Source organism: Xenopus tropicalis, chromosome 9 (genome assembly GCF_000004195.4).
Source record: "Xenopus tropicalis strain Nigerian chromosome 9, UCB_Xtro_10.0, whole genome shotgun sequence".
NCBI classification, from domain to species: Eukaryota; Metazoa; Chordata; class Amphibia; order Anura; family Pipidae; genus Xenopus; species Xenopus tropicalis.
The window spans coordinates 19353544-19375422 of NC_030685.2; the positions used below are offsets into that span (position 1 = coordinate 19353544).

General features: G+C 44.9%; 1 protein-coding gene across 5 annotated transcripts; it reads right to left on the minus strand.

The window, feature by feature from the left end:
* Positions 1–172: 172 nt before the first annotated feature.
* Positions 173–16482, minus strand: e4f1 (E4F transcription factor 1). 5 transcript variants are annotated; one of them, XM_012970379.3, is made up of 14 exons: positions 16266–16482; positions 11266–11411; positions 10297–10381; positions 10001–10200; positions 9798–9918; positions 9133–9300; positions 8613–8797; positions 6235–6426; positions 4727–4832; positions 3725–3942; positions 3190–3388; positions 2754–2935; positions 1473–1538; positions 173–1331 (listed from the first exon to the last, which is right to left on the minus strand). In XM_012970379.3, exons 1-14 carry the CDS (start codon positions 16372–16374, stop codon positions 993–995), a joined length of 2316 nt encoding a protein of 771 aa, XP_012825833.1. In that variant the 5' UTR covers positions 16375–16482; the 3' UTR covers positions 173–992.
* Positions 16483–21879: the final 5397 nt, after the last annotated feature.

The window sequence follows — 21879 nt, forward strand, 5'->3', positions numbered from 1 at the left end:
ATAATACATGAGTGATACTCAGAGTTCCCTGTATAACTCAGCCTGCAGCCTTGTGCCTTTATATGGGCACAGAACCCCTCAGTGACTGCTAATATCCTTATCATTTACAGTAGGGGGTACATTATCCCTTATAATACATGAGTGATACCAATGTGCAGATCACACACAAACATTCTGAAGATAGTATCCCTTTAATTACATGGTAGTGAAGAGAACATACTATTTCCATTAAAAATAATGTGCGTTCCATTAGATCCAAGTTTAAAACAAAATAGAGGAGTTATCACGCCACTACGCTGCATTTACCAAAGCCTGTGATCGGATTTCCTTGGAGAGAGTGAGTGCTTTACCGTCGGGTATTATTGCAGGAGGAGAAACTGCCCCGTTCCTGGAAGAGCTGGACTGGGCAAGAAGAACTAGATCCACGCAAACACTCAAAGCCACCTATGAACGTGGCCGCCACAGCCAGAGGTGGATTTGGGGATTAGGGTCTTCCTATGTATCTCAATGGCTTTCTATATAGTTTTTCCTTTATCTCCCGGCTGTGGGCGCAGCTGGGAAAGGCCATACTCGCGCAGAATAGCATAGCTATAGGCTAGGGCTTGTTTATGACTTGAAAACTGTAGATTTCTCAATGTGAGAAAGAAGTGGGCACGGGAACCCAAAAGACACAGGCAGAAATGGGCACGGACAGTGGAACACAGAAAGCAAGGCTCAGTGCCAAGTGCGCAAGTCAGTGGTTAGGCCTTACGCACACAGGGGCGGAGGCAATGAAGATGGAGTGACAGGGGCTGCCTCTAACTGGCTGGTTCTGCAGACTGTAGCTGGACACAGAACCAGACATGGGTGGCAGCAGTTTCCGTATTTCATACTAAAAACAGCATGTATAGACCCTGGCTGGAGAGAACACTGCATATGACTCCAGGGACATTGTCATTGGTTCCCTGTGTTTTGTGTCGATTTCTCTAAAAATGAAGAAAATAAACGGTCCCCTACACAATGACTGTCTGAACTTCTAGATCTCCGTCATGGGACTCAATGACAAATTCCCCTGCGTGCTCCATCATCTCCACTTCCTCTGGGATTGGAATTTGTTGCTCCTCCATGGGCTCCTCCTTGGCCACTACAGCACCGTCCTCAATGGCAGAGGCCAAAGTCAAGGCAACTTGCTCCGTGAGCAGTTCAGGAGTCGCTATAGCAATGGTGTCAGTAGTGGGCACTTCCTCTACCCTCTCCTCGCCGTCGATAGACACGTTGCGGACAATGATCTGTTGGCCCGGGCTTGCGTCGCTTACGAGCTGCTGAACCACTGAATAGATGTGGCCGTCAACCTGCAAAGATGTTAAAAAAATAATGATGTAAATGTCCATATCGGATTATTTCTAATGATGCAGCAGCAGTCCTGGGATGGGCACAGCCACAAGACTATAGGAACTATGCCCGCTGTGCTTCCCGGTTACTTGGAAACTCACCTCTTGGGATCCGGAATCCTGGATGAGCTCAGCAGCTTCACTGGCCTCGGAGTCTTCAGCAGCAGTCTGTGAACAGAGGGAACGATCAGATCCAATCACTTTCTATAGCCTGGATACCAACACATTCTGTACCTTGCAGCAAGACCAGAACGATAGATATTGGGTCTGCCTATCCTATCTGCAGAGGATATAGCTCATAACCACTATTACCAAGCCTAATGGACCAAGGGAGTGTTTCCAACTCAGGGTGCTATCATCCCATGATCTCAGATCAGTTAATAGAACAGATTTTTTTTTATATTTATTTTTTAAATTTCCCATGGGGCTAACCATATTCCTCATTTCACAGGGTGCTACAACCATGTGATCTGTGCTCTGATAAACTTCAGTCACACTTTACTGCTGCGCTGCAAGTTGGAGTGATATCACCCCACTTCCCTTTCCCCCCCAGTAGCCGATCAACAGAACAATGGAATAATAACAATATAACAGCTCCCTGACTAGTAATGTGCAGGTCGACAATTAGTCAACCCACACCCGATCCTAACCCGCCCGCTCCCAACCTGCGGATCCACATCTATTTAAAGGCCCTTGTTTTCTCCCCTCCCATCTTCGACATTACAGAGTGGGCAGGCACGAACCTATAGACACTAGCAGAAGTGGGGCTCACTTATGTCATGGGCAGAGAGGGTGAGCTTGGCCCAAACCTGACTATAACCTGCTTCTGCTGTGCAGATGTCGGCCAAAACCGGCCCAACCCATGGGTTTTAGGCCAGCCCACACAATACTATACCTTACATCTGCATTATTAGTTATGCTCCCATGCCCCACCTAGTGGTACATATGAGAATAGCGCTCAATGGCAACACCCAAGTCCGGCCAGGACTCCTCCAGTCTGTCAGGATTTTTATGGGGTAGTTCATGTTATTAAATTACACTGTGTACGTTACAAATAATTCATTTTACTATTAAAAATGTTATTCTTGAACCAATACATAATAGTTAACAAAACATAACAATAGGTTACCTGAAAGCAGTTCTAATGTGTAGCGCTGGCTCCTTCCGAAAGCTCAGATTCAGGCACAATGCACTGAGATGGCGCCTACACATCAATATTACAGCTATTATGTATTGGGTTAAGAATAACATTTTTGATAATGAATTATTTGCAACGTACACAGTGTAATTTAGTAACAAGAACTACCCCACAAAAATCCTGACAGAAACCCTTTAGCAACAGCATCACCCCTGCCATAGGGCAGCAGCCAATAGACACGTTACCTCTATGATATATTCCTGAGTATCGGCGACCACTGAAGAAAACTCCACTAGCACCGTGTGAGGTTCCTCCGACTCCTCAGATGATGCCCCAGCGGTCTCCTCGTTCTGCAGGGCGCTGCTCTCTTCAGCGCTAGACCCACCATCAGGCTTTTTTTTCAGCGACAATAGCAGCATGCATCCTCCTGTGGGAACCCAGACACCCACTCAGTAACATCCTATTGCTCCTAGAGCTACTGGAATGTTTCTAACATGGCAGCGCATATTATGGATATGACAAAGTTTGCAGACTGTGACTAAATGTGACATAACCATATCTAAAGCTGGCCATACACTGACAGATTGCCAATCTAGCACATATTTCCCCAATATGCCCACCTTGAGAAATGTGGTCAGGTTGGCCTCTCTTTAAATGAGCGCAGTGGGCGTTACCACTTACCTTTGGTTTTTAAATGTCGATTTAGAGTTCCATGCTCGGCAAAGCCTCGGCCACATTTGTGGCACTTGAAGGGCTTCTCACCAGTGTGGTGCCTGATGTGCCGGACAAGAGAGCCCTTCTCCCGGAAGCTGTTGGGGCAGTACTGGCAGACATATGGCTTCTCATCCAGGTGGGTGCGAGAGTGGACCTGCTGTGCATTCTGCAGGGGGAAGAAAAGCAATTCCATTACAAGTTTGACCCCCATATGTAATAAAACACACAAAGTTTGCCCAGGCGCAGTAACCCATAGCAACCAATAAGATGTTTACTTTTAAAGAAGTGACTAGTAAATGCTGCCTGCTGATTGGCTGCTATGGGTTACTGCTCTTGGGCAAACAGTGCCTTTTATTACATAAACCCCGCGCCAGTTGCGGCACAAGCCTTATGTTAATGGATTTGTATGTATATAAGTGTAATTGCCAGCACTGTTGGTGGCACACAAAGCACAACCTATAATAAATGGAATATTAGGAGAACTGGAATTTCACCGACTCACCTTGGTTTTGTATCTCTTGCCACACTTGGGACAAGGGTACGGCCGATCATCCGAGTGCACTCTCATGTGGCCCTTGACGTGCGCGACAGTCTTGTACATTTTGCCGCACTCTCCGCACTTGTATTTGCGCTCGCTGAAATGGCACTCCTGGTGCTTCCTGAGCAGGTGGCGCTTCAGGAACTCCCTGCCGCACACTTCACACGAGTACAGCATGCACCCTGCCAACACAGCAGCATTCCTACTCAATGGGGGATTGGGGCAGATATGGGTTATAACAATTTGCTGTAGCATTTCTCTCTGAATTCCGTGCATTGGGAAGTGTATTGTCAGCACCAAACCCTATAGCCCAGTTATAGCTCCTCCAGGATAGACATTTCCCCTCATTTACAACTCATATCTACTGAGATTTCCCACTAACTCATATCTACTGTGAAGTCCTGGGAACTGCCCTCAGCCTGTGACTGTTGCCCAAAGGCACTAACCAGAGCTACTTGTTGCACTTTCCCTTGCAGGCAACAGAATGCCACCACCTTAGTCCCTGCTACTGATTAGGGAGCGACCAAAAGGCCTTTTTATTCTAGAGGCCCCAACAACTGTTTGTGAAACAGTCATACAAGTAAGGTACTGTTAAAGTAACTGCATGCTCTGTAGAACATCATTATATTCTACAGAGCTTATCTGCTACATTACCTGAGCCTTTTCCCCTTTGCATGGCTGCCCCCATGGCTACACAGCAGCTTGTTTATACACAACTATAATAATAGTTTTTGAAGCAATCACCCCAGTTGTACCAGTGCATTACATTTTAATTTCGTTAAAACACTTTTTTGGTGTTACTTTAAGTACAGCGACACAATTGCTGGGGAATGTCAAGAAGGATTCAGGTCACATCTGGAGGCAGTGTGCTGAGAAACCCTTGCTTCCCAGGCTTCCTTCTGCTGTAGGCAAGGCTGAATCAGAGAAAAGCTAGACTTGGAGCAGTTCATGGGAAACACAACTTACCTTCATGCCCTTTCAAGTGGACACTCAAAGCATTGGAACTTATGCAAATGGTATTACACTTTGGACATTTCAGAGCTGGATCATCGCTGTCTGCTGTCCCATCTATCTATTGGGAAGAGGAAACCGTTGTCAGTGGTGTTTAATCCCAGGATATGTGCAGTACACACATAACAAATGTAAAAAAAAAACAATGAAGGAGAAGTAATAGTCAATCAATCACTTTATGAGGATAATGGTCCCAATTCCGAACTGTTCTTAAGGTGCCCATACACTATAAATCTGCTTGTCTGGTGAAGTTGCCAAACAAGCAGATCTTTCCACCGATATACCAACCTAAGATGGGCGATATCAAAATTACAACAAATCAATTCGGCCCCTGATCCAACGAGAATATCAAACCTGCCCAATCAATATCTGACCGATATTCAGCCATAGATGAATTAGCGAGGCCTGTTGGGGGCGCCCTTACACAGGCAGATAAGCTGCCGGATCTGAATGACCTGAATCAGCGGCTTAAAACTGCCTGAGTATAGCCACCTTCAATAATGGTTCATAAGATCACATATACAGACCCCACCAAGCCCACCCACTGTTGCTGCCCTGAACAAAATACTGATTAGGATGTTGCCAAGAACTGGGCTGAAGGAGACCAGAATGCACGGTGGTGCTTCCCTTTAGGAGAGTGATGCCAGTACAAGAACCTGGGAGGGATCCTTTAGACAGATGCCAAGGGCAGAACACCTTGCAGTCATTCTACAGATGTGTTGGTGCCCAAGATGAATAGCAGTGAGTCTGAAGATCAGTGGATGGATAACAACAAGTTTATCTTTTAAGCATTTGTAACAGATTTCTGCTTGAAGTTATGGTTCATAACCTTTTGTACCTCTGGTGCCACGGAATCATTTAACCACTTATTTCAGTTTCCAAGGGAAGCTTTATAAGGCCGAGTGCAGGTTTCAGAGCTGATCAGAACCAGATCCACATCTCATGGCTTAGCGTGCTCCATGTGTGCTAGCTTTCTAAGTCTCACCTGTTGTACTTTGACACCCCTATGTCTGTCTGTCTCACCACTATAAATACCAGGGACAATATGGTGCCACAAGAGGCAGATTCCATTCGCCAGGTGGAGAAGTGGATTTTCAGGATGGAACCGTGCCTTTATGTGGGCAGTGCTAAGAACTGACCCTACAGCTACTTACAAACGTTACCCCTCAAGCTCTGTGTATATATAGGTGATGGACTAGAGCAGTGCTTCCACGTCCCACCACCTCAGGAGCCACTGGTTGGGGATCACTGATGTAGACCAAAAGACACCCTAGAGCCACCATGCTTTTCATTACATCACCTTTTAGCTGGAAAAGTAAATCAAGGCCTAAATCTGCAGCATTTAACCCTGAAGGAACCACCAGAACACACACCCAGAGCCCTGTGCACTAAATACTTTTCACCCTGTAACCGAAACGTGCCGCTGTGCCCAAAATAGCGCTGCCGCCATGGCACAAACATACCGTTTTCTGGCCGTTAACAAACTCGTCCATTTCGCCACTTTGTGGCTCATCTGCTGAGGCTATGATTATTTCCTCGCTCTCCACATCCTGCATGGACACAGTCTCAATCACAACACTGGAGCTGTTCATATGATGGAGGGGACTGTCACTGCTCAGCTCCCCATCTACTGCACACCGCTCAGCAGCCGCAGCCTACGGTGAGGGACAAGAGTGTCACAAATCATTTCCCTCCTTACCATAATGTCTTACTTATCCATATGGCAGTTGGCAAGCAGGGCCCAGTATTGAGTTCTATTTCATTATTATTGTGTTTATTAAATCAAAAAGTGCACAAGAAACATTAAAGGGGCAGTGCACTTAATAATACCCCCCTCCCACTGATGAAAGGGGAATTATCATTTATTCTCCCTCCCAGCACAGAGCCCAGACGCTATTATACAAGAATGGCTCCTTGCACTGGGAGGGAGAGGGGACATAAATCACTAATTTGAGTATTTTCTTAAATTGAAATTCAATATTTATATGTAGTCGTTAAGAGGGAATAGTAATAGTTTTATTTTTACCCGATACAGCACTGTTGGTTAGTTATGTCCCTATACATTAACGTCATTGTTATGGTAAGTAGGGAAACCTTTTTGGTTTTACTCATCATCCATGACAACTATATACACATGGGAACTACATTAGAAGCAAATCCCAATAAGCAGATCTAGCAATATGCAAGAATGTCCTGAAATGGTTAAAAAGCGAGCCTTATATCTATGAGCACAGGCTTTCACACAGGCCCCCGACACATAGGCAAAGCTGCTGGGTGCCACTCCTAATAACAGCTCATACAAGCAACCACCAATGACTCCCCAGAATGTACTGGGCAAAAGCTTTCTGAGCAGCTCAGGTTGGGTTAGTAAGCAGAAGTGAAAATGTCAGTACGCCCCGGTGATCCCAGCCAGTCTGGTGCTGGCATCAGCGAAAAGGATACACTGTACATACACTATGTTAAAGGGGTGGTTCACCTTTAGTTAACTTAGTATGGTGTAGAACAGCCTGTTCTTAGCAACCTTTCAACTTGAATTATTTGCCTTTATCTTCTGAATCTTTCCAGCTTTCAAATGAGGGTCACTGACCCCAGCAGCCAAAAATATGTTAAGATGTTAACAGAACTCCCAATACCTGGGCCTTTTATCCATGCTTTATACAGCAACATACAACAAGCCCAAAGGGTTAGCTCAAGTTTTGGGAATACAGATATGGGATCTTTCTATAGTAATGAACCCCTTGCTTTAGGCTACTAACGTCATTTATATATAACCGATCCCATACCTGCATGGCAGAAGGTTTCAGGCTGCATTTATCGCACAAAATAGCAAATGCAAAACTGTAGCTGCAGGTCTGGCAAATAACTTGTGCCCCCCAAGACAAATGTACTTACACTGCTTTTCCTTTCTCATCCTACAGCCTGTTATGTGCACTGTATGGCAGCGCCAAGGCATGGTTAGTAAGGAAGCTTATTTAGTAAGTAAAGGCCATATACATTAAAGCAAACAGGCTGCAAAATCTTATTAAAGAACTAAATGTGTTAATTAAGTCACAAAAGGAACCCAAATCTGCACATCTAATCAACCTGCAGTGAGCAGCCATTTGTGTTCCCAACTCACTGGTAAGATCACACAGTCTGGGGAAGCCAGCAGCCTCAGAAATACATATCCTGCATACACTAATCCTGGTGCTTAGGCAATTTTAGTGTAATTCTGACCCAGCACCAACGCTATACCCCACAGGTAACATTATCTACCACCCAAACATGCATTTCTCATGCCATTCTCTAAAGCTGCTCATACCACAAGTTTCTCACATTCACACACAAATTCTATTTGCAGCTTCTTTGATGGTGCGCTGCATTTAGACAAAATAAAACGAAATAATGGCGTACAGTATTAACCCAAATTAAAAATACGCCCTCAGAACGGAAACTCGGTATGTTTGTGCCATGGCGGTAAAAGTGTAAGCCAGAAAGTAGATCATTTTGGAAGCAGAGGAGGAGTAAAGTGAGGTGATAAGAGCAAAGGCAGGCCATACACTGGTTCATCCAGTATGGTATTGAGGGAAATGTAGAGCCAACCATATGTAAACAGATGCCATGGATGAGAAGAAAACACCTATGGAATGCAAAAACAAACCCTATAGCATTAAGGGGGCTACAGATTTCAACTTGTAACAAATGGCAGTGAAGAGAGAATTATCTCCCACTGGTCCCTAAAGGCCATCACTACATCCTACGAGTGCCCACTGCCCACACTGGTGCTTTACAAACACTAATCCTTGGATATCACCTGACCTAGGGCCTACGGGTGTCTCCTTCCCACAAGCTATCCGCTCACCTCTGGCACAAGTGATACTGGTTCACTGTCATGTGCTTGAACCTGGATGTGAACTTCCTGCAAAATGTTACCATTGGCATCTGTCAAAAGGTGGATCACTTGGGAAGAGTCCTTGGTATCGCTGGCAAGTTGGCAGGAAGCGCCCGGCACCTTGCTGTTGGCATCTTTGGTAGGGACTAGCTTTTCTGATCAAAGAGTTCAGCATAAAGACAATAGTCAGCCCATACCTGGCAGTGCTATGGCATTCTCCCCTCAACCGCACATCCAGACAGGTTAGTAAATGGGGCACTATATATGTACACACACTGAGTGGTCATGGGTAGTTTGTAAACAGTTGATAGAAATAAAAGTAACTATGGACAGTTTTCTCTTCCACTTTGTATCCATTATATAGGATTGTGTGGGAAGCAAAGAGAGAAGAAAAGCTGGGTCTATTAAAGGCAGCAAAACCCCCATGGAACACGTAGCAATATCTCCCAGCTGCATTTTGGAATTTATAATTAGAAATGGTTTTATGGACCTGTTTTTTGTAGCCCTAAAGCGTATTCCTCCTTGGAAATCATGATTTCCTTGCACATGTTGAGTCGGATCTTCTCTGTGCAGGGAGTGAGAGACCTGAAGTGCCGCGTCAAGGCCCCCGACTCTCGAAAACTCTTGCCGCACTTTGAGCAGACGTAAGGGCGCTCATCTGCCACAAACAGGAAAAAAGCAAACAGTCAGTAATCAATGCATAGCCATTTATACATTTGATCTTTTATGGCATTACATATGATATTATATATAACACCACTGCCTGGTTGCTATGGTAATGTGGACCCTAGGAACAAGATAGCTGCTGAAATTACAAACTGGAGAGCTGTCGAACAAAATACGAAATGATTCAAAAAGAGTGAAGATCAATTGCAACTTGTCTCAAAATATCACTCTCTACAGGCTGTGTACCAATGAAAACAATGGCTGTGTTATCCAATTGTGGAATGTAGGAGAAGGGGAACAGGATGGAGGACATAATCAGAAATGACAGACATCTATGGGCTCCAATACATTCAAGGCATCTGTTTTTGAGAGTCTACATACCCATACCCCCAACAATCACCAGTTTCTTAACTCGCTTTCTGGCATCAAACAGATCAATAACAGATTTGCACTATCCCATACAGGCTGTTAATCTAGTGAAGCACCTACCGGTATGCCTTCTGTTATGCCGTATTAAGGACCCCTTTGTCCTGAAAGAGTTTCCGCACAGCTTGCACTCAAACTCCTTCTTTGTGCTGTGGGTGATCATGTGGGCTCTCAATATGTTGGCCTAGAAGAGCAAAAGTTGTCACTGCACAGATAGTGAAAGCCCAATTGCCATCTATAGAAATCCAATCCTAACATCAACTTACGGTCTTAAATGTCTTGTCACACAGCTGGCAAACATAGCGGCCTCTTTCATTCAAAACCATCGTCACTAGGCCCAAATTATCATAATCATCTTGATCCGGATCCCCTCGACTCTCATCCCATTCAACTTCCAACTCCTCCACATCTCTTTGCCCACCTAGAGCGCTATCCTCACTGAGGATGTCCTTAATATCCTCCACTTCTGCAATGGGGAACAAAGAGGAGAATCAATGCACTGAGCAGAGAGAGACTATGATAGCCAATACAATGCTAATAGGTTCAACTGGGACAACTTTACCTTCATCAGGATCATTACTGACATCTTCTGTGGATTCCACAATGACTTGGGAGATGGTTTCAGTCTCTTCTATAGAGGGCACTACCTGCTGTTACAAACACCACTTTAAATGCCAAAAGCAATGGGAACTATTATTCTTTATGTGAATTCTTTATGCAAGCCTTCTTAAATAGCAGTTATGTAATTCCACAGCCCATGTCATCATTTGGCATCAATGGCCGGCAATGCATTTTGTAACATCTTTTTCTGTCAAGGGAATATGTTGTAACAATGCCAATAACTGCCACAGATTGCTTCATACTGCAGATAAAATGAATCAGGCTTATGCCCCACAATAGGCTGCTTTCTCACAGAAATAGACTATACACCTGGCTACTCCAGGGCAACTTGTGGCCATGTATGGCATATTTATGGCCCAATCCCAGATAGGCAAAGTGTGGCCAATATATTCTTTTCAAAGGGAAAATTTACCCCTCTTTTTTGGCATAAGCTTTTTCAGCTGGACATGTTTAAAGAAAAAAGAAAAGAGGACCTCTTGTTTTTGGCATGTGAATTCTGTAGTCACAGCCTCATGGAACCCCCACCTAATGGTTTAACATATAGTGGTGAGCACAACTTTCCAAGGACCACTCTCTTCAGCAACACAGCAGGCCAGGCGTGTCATGGACCTGCTATTAGGGTGACCACATCCCTTGAAAATTCAGGGACACGTCTACAAATTCCGGCTGGAAGGGCTGCACTGAATGCAATATAATTTAAATGCAAGCCCTGCAATATACATTTTTAAGAAGCGTCATTAATTTTCAGCTGATCTGGTAACCCCAGCTGCTATTTTAGAATCTGGGCTATCCTCAGGATAAATCTATTGATACTGAGAAGCTCACCCAATCGACTGTTAGATACTCTACACCTTCCCAAGCACACACTGCACAGCGACTGACAAGATGAGAATGTTCCAAGTGCTTATACCTCCTGGCCGTTCAGTGCCGCACCGGTGGACACCAGGTTGGGATCCGGGGCTCTCAAGCAAATCTTTTGTATCTTGTGGTGGACAAACTCTTCCAGGCTCGTGAATTCAGCCTGACAGCGGCCGCATTTGTGCACATCGTCTTCATCTAGAAAACAAAAAAAAATGGCAGTTTTTTTATTGGGAATGACACAAGTAAAACGTAACCTCTCAGATATATTAATATCATATCAATATAATATACAGTTTGGTCATTTCCCTATGGGACCAAACTGTAAATCATATCCTTATAAACGGTGGACTGGCAGCTGAACAACCCATGTTTGGGACCTTTCCATATCTGATGGGAAATAGAGAAAAAAGAAACTCCAAATGGCTGATAACCACAACAGGTCATTAATGCCATTTAGCAGCCCTTTTATAATGCACTGGTCCTTACCTCACTCCCTAATAGGCCACAGCAGTAGGTAGGGGTGGGGTTTGTTTATACAAAGGGCTTAGTGGATTGCCAATTTGCTCATATGAACCAGAAGCGGAGTCTGACTTTGCTTTTAATTCAAGATTTTTCGCTGAAAACAAAAAGTATGTTCAGAACAAGCCCTACAGTGCCCCTTTAAATCCCCAGTTCCAAAGCCTGCACAGGACTGATGCATGACTCCATGTTATTGTGTCCCTGACAGAAGGAGGTGGTTTATGAGGAAGCGTCCCATATGTAAGCATCTCTATTGGCTGAAGGTCGGATTGGCTCTTATCTTGCAGGCCCAGCATTTCTCTGGCACAAGATTCATTAGCCCCGAGCAGGAGATAAGGACACTGCCAAGCAAACACAGTCCCAGCTCCTATATTCTGTTTTAAAGACAAAATCGCTAAATAGCCAAAATAAATGTAACCCTGATAGCTTGAATAACTGCAAGTGCAGGAAGGGAGTGATGCACCCACAGAAGGGGTGTCCCGCATATGAAATTTTCAGGATGGACAGATTTGTGGGGAATGGTAAAATCAAGCACCAATCTTCCCTATATTAAATATCTAAATGAGCCCAATCTGGGCAAGAGCTGCCAGCTCTCTTGTATACATTTACTCAGCTCCTTGCACTGGTCTCAGCCTGACTTTCTTATCTCTTTCAGATAAATGAGCCAAGGCATCTCCAGGCAGCAGCGCAGTGAATGTAAATGAATCTTTCAGATAACGGCTTTCTGAAGAATGCTTGGCCCTGTTGGAATTCATCCCAGCAGGATAAGGAAGATAAGGGACAATATTCAGGGGACCCTATTTCTAATTCTACAGAATTGCCTCAGCAAAGAATAAAAAGCTTTTTGTTTAGCAGCTCTCCATTATTTCAGCAGCTATCTGGTTGCTAACCCTAGCAACCAGGCAGTGATTTGAATGAGACTGGAATATGAAAATTTGAAGGACCTAATAGAAAGATAAGTAATAAAAAGTAAAGTAATACAATTGTAGCCTCAGAGTAATAGATATTTGTGTGTGTGCCAGGGTCAGTGATTCCCACCTGAAAGCTGGAAAGGGGCAGAAACGGAAGGCAAATAAACTATGATAAATAATGAAGACCAATTGCAAAGTTGCTAGGAATAGGACATTCTATAAATTGCTTAAAAGTAAACCACCCCTTTAAGTTTTAAGCTGCCCATACATACAAAGAACTGCCTTAGGAATCAGCAGGAGAGGAACACCGAGTCCATCACATAATAGTCAGGAAGGTAGCCATACATGGGCAAGTAAACTGAAAACTAGGCCAGGAAAGACTGGTACAGTGTTACCAAAAAACAATGTTTACTAAATTAACGGTTTAAGCACAATAAGCGAACATATTCCATAGCACTACAGAGATTATACATCCTTCACAGGCATCCATGCCCCAGCGGAGCTTGCAATCTAAGCCATGTGTGCTGCTAGCCTATGGCCTCTAATAGCACTATATGTATTTTTGCCAGATTATAGCATGTGTATAAAAGTAAAGCCAAACATAATATGCCACTGTACTATTTTTGTAATAACAAAGCCAAAATTCTAACATTGTGGATTGGGACCTTATAACTGTTTATCATGAGGCTTATCATAAATAGAACTAACACTTCCACTGATTGTTTTTTCCCCGATGCTACCTTAACTTCTATGTATTTAGCCAACCCATTAATATAAATACTTAGTGCCAGATTGAGCACAGAACATTTCAGCTGAGATCCTTGGATGCTGCACTGCTGCAAAGCCCCCAGCTCTCCCACCCTTATCAAGATAAGAAACAATACATTGGCACAGACTGCCTGAGAGCGCCTGTGGCAGGAGAATGCAGATAAGGGAGACTGAGCTGCTGTGCTTATAGGCAGGCGGGTTACTTCCTACACTGAACCAACCCGTCTTTCATGCAATAAAAAAAACCAGATATTTTTTGGCCTAGCACTGCTCTGCTAATGGCGCACAATGGCAGTGAATAGTTATGCCCACCATGTGGATCCTACTATGGCAAATACCAGCAGGGGATATAAGGCAGATAAGAAATCATGTCCCTGTAACCTGCGGGTCAAGACCTAAAAATGGCCCATGGTGAGGCTTAAGATTGCCATTTAGGGTTAAAGCTGGGTCTCCATGATCCGCTTAGCCCCACCATACCATGTTGGCAGGTTATCAATTCGTAGCCGGACAGATATCTGGACTGCATCACAGCATGATTGCCGACAACTGGATCAATTCAACTTGTGCCACTGCACCCAATACCCCACATTAAGCTGCTGTTGATGGCATGAATGGAAACAACCTATCATGGTTCATCGAAGGCAGGTCTAAACCATAAGAGATATTTCTCTGCCAGCAGATTTCAGGTGCTACATGTGCCATTAGCCTTCAGGAGTCCATATACTGACCCAGCTGCTTCAGACCAACAGCTTATCTGCCTGTGTATGGGGCCCTTTCAACAGACTGCCTGACTAATATCTGGCCAAGCACTGCCCATTGGTACGCTGATGGGGTCCTCACAGATACCCATTATTTAATCACATCATTCCCAGCACATTGGCGGCCACATCGGATAAAGATCTAAAGAGTGATTGCCCAGCTGTATACCATGTCCCTCTGCGCGGAACAATGGGAATGAAAATGGCTGGCTTTGTTGTGCCTCGGCCTGTCCCTTTATCTCTCCCGCACCCATTGCCACATGAGACAAAGAGCATTCAAGGCAACATCAGAGTCAATGTAAATGAGCCTTTCAGATAAGAGGTAATTGGACCCACCATCACAGTTCCCGCGGTACAGAAAGCACTGCCATAAACATGCAGATAAGCCTGCTGCCCTGCCAGAGCCAATCACACTCCCCAGACAAGCTCCAAAGGCTAAAGCCAGACGTTACATATACAGGCACTGGCCTTAGCCAAGAACTTCTCCCAACTTCTCCATCACATACTTTATCAAAAACACAGATTTTTTTATATTTAATTTTGAAATTTCCCATGGGACTAGCCAAATTCTTCATTTCCCAGGGTGCCACAGCCATGTCACCTGTGCTCTGATAAACTTCAGTCACACTTTACTGCTGCGCTGCAAGTTGGAGTGATATCTCCCCCCCCCCCCCTCCCCTCCCAGCAGCCCATCAGCAGAACAATGGGAAGGGAGCAAGATAGCAGCTCCCAGTAGGTATCAGAATAGCACTCAATAGCAGGAAATCCAAGTCCGGCTTGGGACTCCTCCAGTTACATGGGAGTAGGAGAAACAATAGGTTAGCTGAAAGCAGTTCTAATGTGTAGCGCTGGCTGAAAGCTCAGACTCAGGCACAAGGCACGGAGATGGCGCCTACACACCAATATTACAGCTAAAAAAAAATCATTTGTTGGTTCAAAAATGAAATTTTAAATGGTAGAGTGAATTATTTGCTATGTAAACAGCGTAATTTAGAAATACGAAGCAGATCCCAAGCTCTAGGATATATCACTGACAGGTAGGGGTTTTTAAAAAGGGGGTTACTTGCCCTTTAAGACATTATCAGCACAGGTAAAATGAAACCCAGGGCACAAATACAGGATGTAAAACAGACTTTTTAAATTTAGAAATACGAAGCAGATCCCAAGTTCTAGGATATATCACTGACAGGTAGGGGTTTTTAAAAAGGGGGTTAACTTGCCCTTTAAGACATTATCCGCACAGGTAAAATGAAACCCAGGGAATATAGGGTGTAAAACAGACCTTTTTAATTTACTGCCGTTACATTTATATTAAGAGTATTTCGATTTCTGGCGTGACTGGTCCGTTAATTTGTGTAACAAAGAGCATGTTATCGTTAAACACACGTAAAGCCTTTGCATCGGGTACTGGCCCTTTAAAGGGGTTGTACCACTTTAAATAGGCTTTTAACAAAGGGGGTCAGTTCCTAGAAAGTAATCATATTGTGGTTTATTATGTGTAGGGGGGGGGGGTTGCTCTAAGACATATGGGGGAATCTATTTCCTGACTATTTCTATTGCCTTTCTGACAAACAACAGAAACCTTGTGCAGCTTGGCGGCGGCCGGGGAATCTAGATAAACGCTCAGGATCCCAGGCAGCAGCCCACAAAGCAAAGCTCACTTACCGCTTGCAGCACTGCTGCCTGGAACTGCCTGCGTTAGGCTGTCGCTGAACTACAACTCTCACTCTGACACACAGTTGGGCACCTGTGAGCCGGACATAGATGAGTGGATAGTGACCCCCAGCTGGTATAATGTACAGGAGTATTGGCACATGATCCCTTATGTATAAATAATGGTAATATCCAGGGGTGCCAAAGCTGGGGTACAGGCAGTATAAAAATAGGGGGAAATTTAGTACTGATAAGTTGTATATGGAGCCCTAGATATGGCAGTGGCCCTAAAGTTATCACAATATAATATGGGCTGTGCATGTGTATATAGTTCCCTGTAGGGATGCTGAGGGCTCAGTATAAATGTCCGCATAATAACTCCCACAGTCCATGAGCGGCCAGTCTCCCCCCCGCCGCCCAGCCCATGTTCCTGCCCTTACCTTCCTCCTTGAAACAAGTAATAAGCGGAGTCCCAGGCACTTCCAGGCTGACGAGGGCGCCGGCTGAACTAGCAGCCTCCCCTGCCCCCGCACCGAGCTCTGAGCTCATCCCAGCTGGGACTTCTCCTCCTTCTGTCGCAAGAACCGAGCGCACAGCGGCTGCAGCACAAGGCAAAATGGCGGATTTACGACCGTGTCGTCATAACAACTGGGCGAGGGAGGAGCGCGAAGGTGAAGGGAGGAGGAGGACAAAAAAAAGAGGCGGGACGTAGAAGATAATGGTGTGAGGGTGCTGCGGCGGCCATGTTAGATAAGGGCAAGACTGTAGTTACTGTAGGAAATTGTACAAACTAGTGGCTGTAGTCAATTTTACATACTATAGTAGTGACTGTAGTCAGTTTAACATACCATAATTGTAAGTTTTTCTGCGTTTACAGTTTTTTGTTATCCCACCAACATATAATAGAGTAATGGCCCACAGTTAAAACTCCTTCAGCACAGTATGTATGTATATCTTTATTTATAAAGCGCTACTTATGCACACAGCGCTGTACAGCAGAATACATTAATACAAACAGGGGGTTATTAAGATGATAATAGATAAATACAAAGTATTACAATAAAGACAAATAAATAAAAGATACAGTTGAAATAAGAGTCAAAAACACAAGAGGATGGAGGTCCCTGCCCCGTAGAGCTTACAATCAATGAGAAGGTCTGAAGCTGCTCCTACTGGGTTTAATGTAAATTGCTGGCAATAAAACATGATTATCACATATACATTGTGTAATAGCCTGACGTTGCCTCACAAAGTCATACCTCCCAACATTTGAAAAATGAAAAGAGGGACAAAAAAGACTTGGCTCGCCCACTTTGTGGCCACGCCCCAATTACCACACCCCATTTTTAAAATTCATTTTTAAAATAGTTAAAATAGTGCCCCCGATGGCCCAATAGACAGCACCCCCATAGACAGTGCCCCATTTGCCCCATAGACAGTACCCCCCATAGACATTGCCCCCAATTGACCCCATAGACCATGCCCTCAATTGCCCCACAGACAGTAGCCCCCATACACAGTGCCCCCATAGAAAGTACCCTCCATACACAATGCCCCCATAGAAAGTACCCTCCATACACAATGCCCCCATAGAAAGTGCCCCCAATTGCCCCCATACACAATACCCCCCATACCCAGTGCCCCCCATACCCAGTAGCCCCCCATACCCAGTAGCCTCCCATACACAGTAGCCCCCCAATTGCCCCCCATAGAGAGTACCTCCAATAGAATATTCCCCCCATACATAGTGCCCCCCATAGACTTCTTCTGGCTCCTGCTCCTTGTGCGGCTCCTTCTACGGCGGCGACAGGCCCTTTTATAAGGTTGTGCCCCGTGCGTACGTGTGACATCACACGGGCGCAACCTTATAAAAGGGCCTGTCGTCGCCGTACGAGGAGCCGAATAAGAAGCAGGAGCCCAAGAAGAGACCTTGACAGCCCGGTTTTCGGTAGAGCTATCCGGGTCAAAACTACTTGTCCTGTTTTCCCAGTTTGGAAAACCAGGCAGGATTCTCTAAGATTGACCGATCGCTGCACCATAGCCCTGCCCCATGACTCCACAGCCCGCCCGCATGATGTCACATCTGGCCCTGTGACACCACACCCCACTCCTGTGACATCACCCCACGTCTTCCTGCCCGGAGTTACCAGGCAGGAGAGGTATGTATGTACTTATGTACGCAGCACTGTACAGTAGAATACATTAATACAAACAGGGGGTTATTAAGTGCTGTAGGTCACAGTGGGTGACACTACAATATAAGTGTTAGTTCCCAGATCAGGGAGGTGGCAACACTATGGGGCCCATTCATGAAACCATGATTTTCTGAAAAAAATCGTATTTTTTCGAATGTTTAGAACATTTCGTAATGACCACGATAATATTGGTAAAGTTACGCAATTTTTTGCGGTTTGCGTTAACTTCCACGAAAAAGTTGCATTTTTCGCAAAGACTACTACCATTTCAGAATTCATTCAAGCTTTGGTATCGTGACTATCTTTTGGCCAGGTTGGAGCTGTAGCGTACCATTGAGTCCTATGGAAGGCTAACAAAATCATGCATTGAAGTCAGAAACGTTTTTCCGCCGTTTACGATTGTTTGGATCCAAAAATTTTGCGACTTTCGGATCGCAACCACGATATTTTCGTACGACCAGGAAAATAATTTTCGCACATCAGAAATTATCATGGTTACTCCAAAGTTTTCCTATCGTGCTTTTAACTAGCAAAATTCGTGCGTTAATGAATGGGTCCCTAGGTGAGCAACATGTTGCTTAGGAGCCACTGGTTGGGGATCACTGCCTTAAGGTGACCATACACAGGCCAGCATCTCACAGGCTGAAGGTTGGATGTTAAGGGCTCTGGCACACGGGGAGATTAGTCGCCCGCGACAAATCTCCATGTTCGCGGGCGACTAATCTCCCCCAAAATGCCATCCCACTGGCGAAAATGTAAATCGCCAGTGGGATGGCATACGCGGCGGCGCGATTTCAGTGCAATCGCGGAAGTTTCCTCTCAAGGCAACTGCGAATTCACTTCCGCTGGCGACTAATCTCCCTGTGTGCCAGAGCCCTAAAGGGGAAATATACCCCTCAACTGAATAAGCTTGTGTCAAAAAGAGAGATATACTGTATTTTCTGATATTAAATATTACATGGATGGCCAAACTACATCCATCTGTTTGTCCCGGATGCAAACCCAAAAGAGTGACAATAAACAAAAGTGGAGTTGTGGCTCCTTTCAAGTCTCCATTGATAGATTCGATTTTCAGTCTAGACAGTCTGATTGTGATCCAATATGTGATCTGAATCTGACCCTCTGTCCCCCTCAGCCACGGGGTCCGCTCCCGTACAAAGGATCCCATTTACAGGCACTGGTGCTAAATGCATAAGTACAATTGCCAGTAGCAAACAATAGGTAATTTGTATGGAACAGTCTCCAACAAGCTAGGGGAGGAGAGCCGAAGACCCAAATAATTCCTAATGCAACTGTCCAATTTAGCCCCTTTGTTTGTAAATGAGCACAAAAGTGTCTGGAACTGTGCATTTCTGTCTAACAGCAGAAGCTTATCTTGCTTTATGGCAGGGATTTTACATTTTTTCCCACTCCCAGAATCCCAGTCAGTGTCCCAACAGACAAAGCAGGATCAGATACCATTTATTTGCGTGACACATAAACATTTACTGCACTGCTGTGTGGTACGTCTGCACCTGGCTTAACAATGAATAAAAGAAAAAAGTAGGCTAAAGATGGGCGTCAATGAAAAGATCCATGATGGATTAATTGAACTGGAAAGAATGTCTGCCCCCCGCCTGCCCGAGTCCCCGATCCTGTTCTTTGGCTGGGGAGGCGGGATTTTAGCAATTATTTTTTAAATTTACTTCCATCTATACAGGAAGCAGACCCTGTGGTCCGGGCCCCCCTGTCCCCCCCGAGACCGTGGAGTCTGCTGCTTCCTTTATAGTTACACCAGTGCTAAATGCCCATTTGACAAAATGATGTAAAAATGTAAATCCTACTTATACACAGTGTATATATTCCATGTTTCAGGCCATATGAAAATATCTAGGCTAATGGGTAGTAACTATTTTAATACTTAGGATGTGATTTATTAATGTTTGAATTCAAATTTTTTCTGCAATTCAAGTTAAAAAAAACCCTGAAAACTTAAATGTAAAACTTCGGCATCTAAAAGCTTGTGTGTTTATGTAGAACCCAATGGGAGTTGTCCAAGGCAAATTCAAGCCATATTTTCAATTCGAGATTTTCAAGTTTTTTAGTGTTTTTTTTTTTAATTTGTAAACTCGCAAATTCAAGGTATTCAAGTTTTTTTATTCAAAGGTGTTTTCCACAGGGTCAGACTGGCGCTGCAGGTAAGCTTAATTTAGGCGTGCTCGGGGGAGGCCCTGCGGGGGGGGGGGTGGTGGAGGCAGCGGGGGGCATTATTGAGGGTGCAGTGGCCCCTGAGCCAGAAGGTCGGGTAACACCTGTTTGCCCCCGAGCACGTCTAAATAAAACTTACCTGCAGCACGTCGGGGATCAGTGTAGCGCCCTACAGGGATCAGGTATGGGTTGCCGGGCCCCACTGGGTTTTTTCCCGGTGCCCCAGTGGCCCAGTCCCACGCTGGTTTTCCATATAAATAAATAAGCAAGCATTCCAGTTTTTTTAAATGCGAATTTACTCGAATTAGAAAAAAAGTATTTTCTAATGTAGGGACCCATAGGGTTAACATGGCTTTAAAACCTACAACTTCCTTAGTCTATGCCGTTACTGGGCGAAGACCCATGTATCAGTTTATAGTTTTGCATATGTGTCTTGTTGGTTAACAGGGAGACCACTCCCTCTGATATAGTGTTTAGCTGGGGGTTGGGTCTGCCTCTTTGGCTGCATCTGCTGACCCAGGTGAGCCTGGGATCAACAGGACCCCAGTAAAGCCTTTCACCCTAGAATCTTCATCTACTCTACAGAAGTCAGGGATACGGATCCTGTGAACGAGGACCAGTTAGATAGTAAGCTGTGTCAAGCACTTTCTAGGAAAGTGAGGGAAGGAAGCAAGAGTTTTGGCTTTGGCTCCACCAAGGAAAGTAGTTGGAAGTACCCTTCCATACAGGCAATGTTGCCTTAGTGTAGGGCCACGGTTTAGACATAGGAGGCAGACAGTATCTGAACCCTGATCCATAGTTGCTGTGGGACCCTGACAGCTAGAGGTATTCAACCTGAGGAGTGTGGTATCCAACCTGACTGTTCCAAAGGGTGGACAAACTGACCAGGTGGCACTGACCCTGCCCAGACTCAAGAGGAGTTGGGAGGAGCGGGTGTGCACCCTCTCTGTGCTGTCCTCAGGGAAATGCTATGCTAACCTGCTGTATGGGGTATATTGCACTAACCCTACATATTGATTGTCTCTGACAATAAACCAATTCTATTGTTCAACTGCAAGAACCTTCAGGTGCCCATTTGTTACTCTGCACTGCACACAGTTACAGTGGGTTGTAGTCGCGCTACACCATAGCTCCATTTGGTGACTTCCACTTAGGTCCATACTGAAGGATTGAGTCGCGTGTACCCCATCTCTAAACCTACAATAGCCATGCTGTTGGCTTGGTATCAGCCAAGAAGGGGTTACACTAATATATATATGCCCAGTCAGTTCAGCCCCCTTTGTCCGCTCAGTGGTGTGGTGGCCATTATTTTCCTGGTCAAGGTAAGGGGGGTGGAGCGATATGGGGGTGGGTATTGGATACTGCCCACAGATCTGTGGATGGCAGAAAAGAAAATTAATAATGATAAAGTTGCACAGGGACATAGGTAATTGCCCCTTTTGCCCCCTTATTAAAGTAGGCCTGCAATTGCCCAATAAACATGCCATAAATCGTACAGTAATAACAATGTAACTGATATAATCCCCCTGGCCAGACAGGAGGTGCTAATACATACATTAATACAATATTAAAAAGAAGTGTGTCCTCCAAGAGCATTGGAAGGAAATACACATTTGTCCCTCAAATATCAGTAAAAGGCAATGGGGGCCTTGTCTATTCTGTCCTTGGACAG

Excerpts from the sequence above, each read along its gene's own strand:
- e4f1 (XM_012970378.3), bottom strand. The coding sequence starts at position 16,374 with ATGAGCTCAGAGCTCGGTGCGGGGGCAGGGGAGGCTGCTAGTTCAGCC. Across the intron at positions 10,201-10,296 it reads CAGTAATGATCCTGATGAAG|AAGTGGAGGATATTAAGGAC; the intron begins GTAAAGTTGTCC and ends TCCCCATTGCAG. Across the intron at positions 2,936-3,189 it reads TCGACATTTAAAAACCAAAG|GAGGATGCATGCTGCTATTG; the intron begins GTAAGTGGTAAC and ends GGGTTCCCACAG.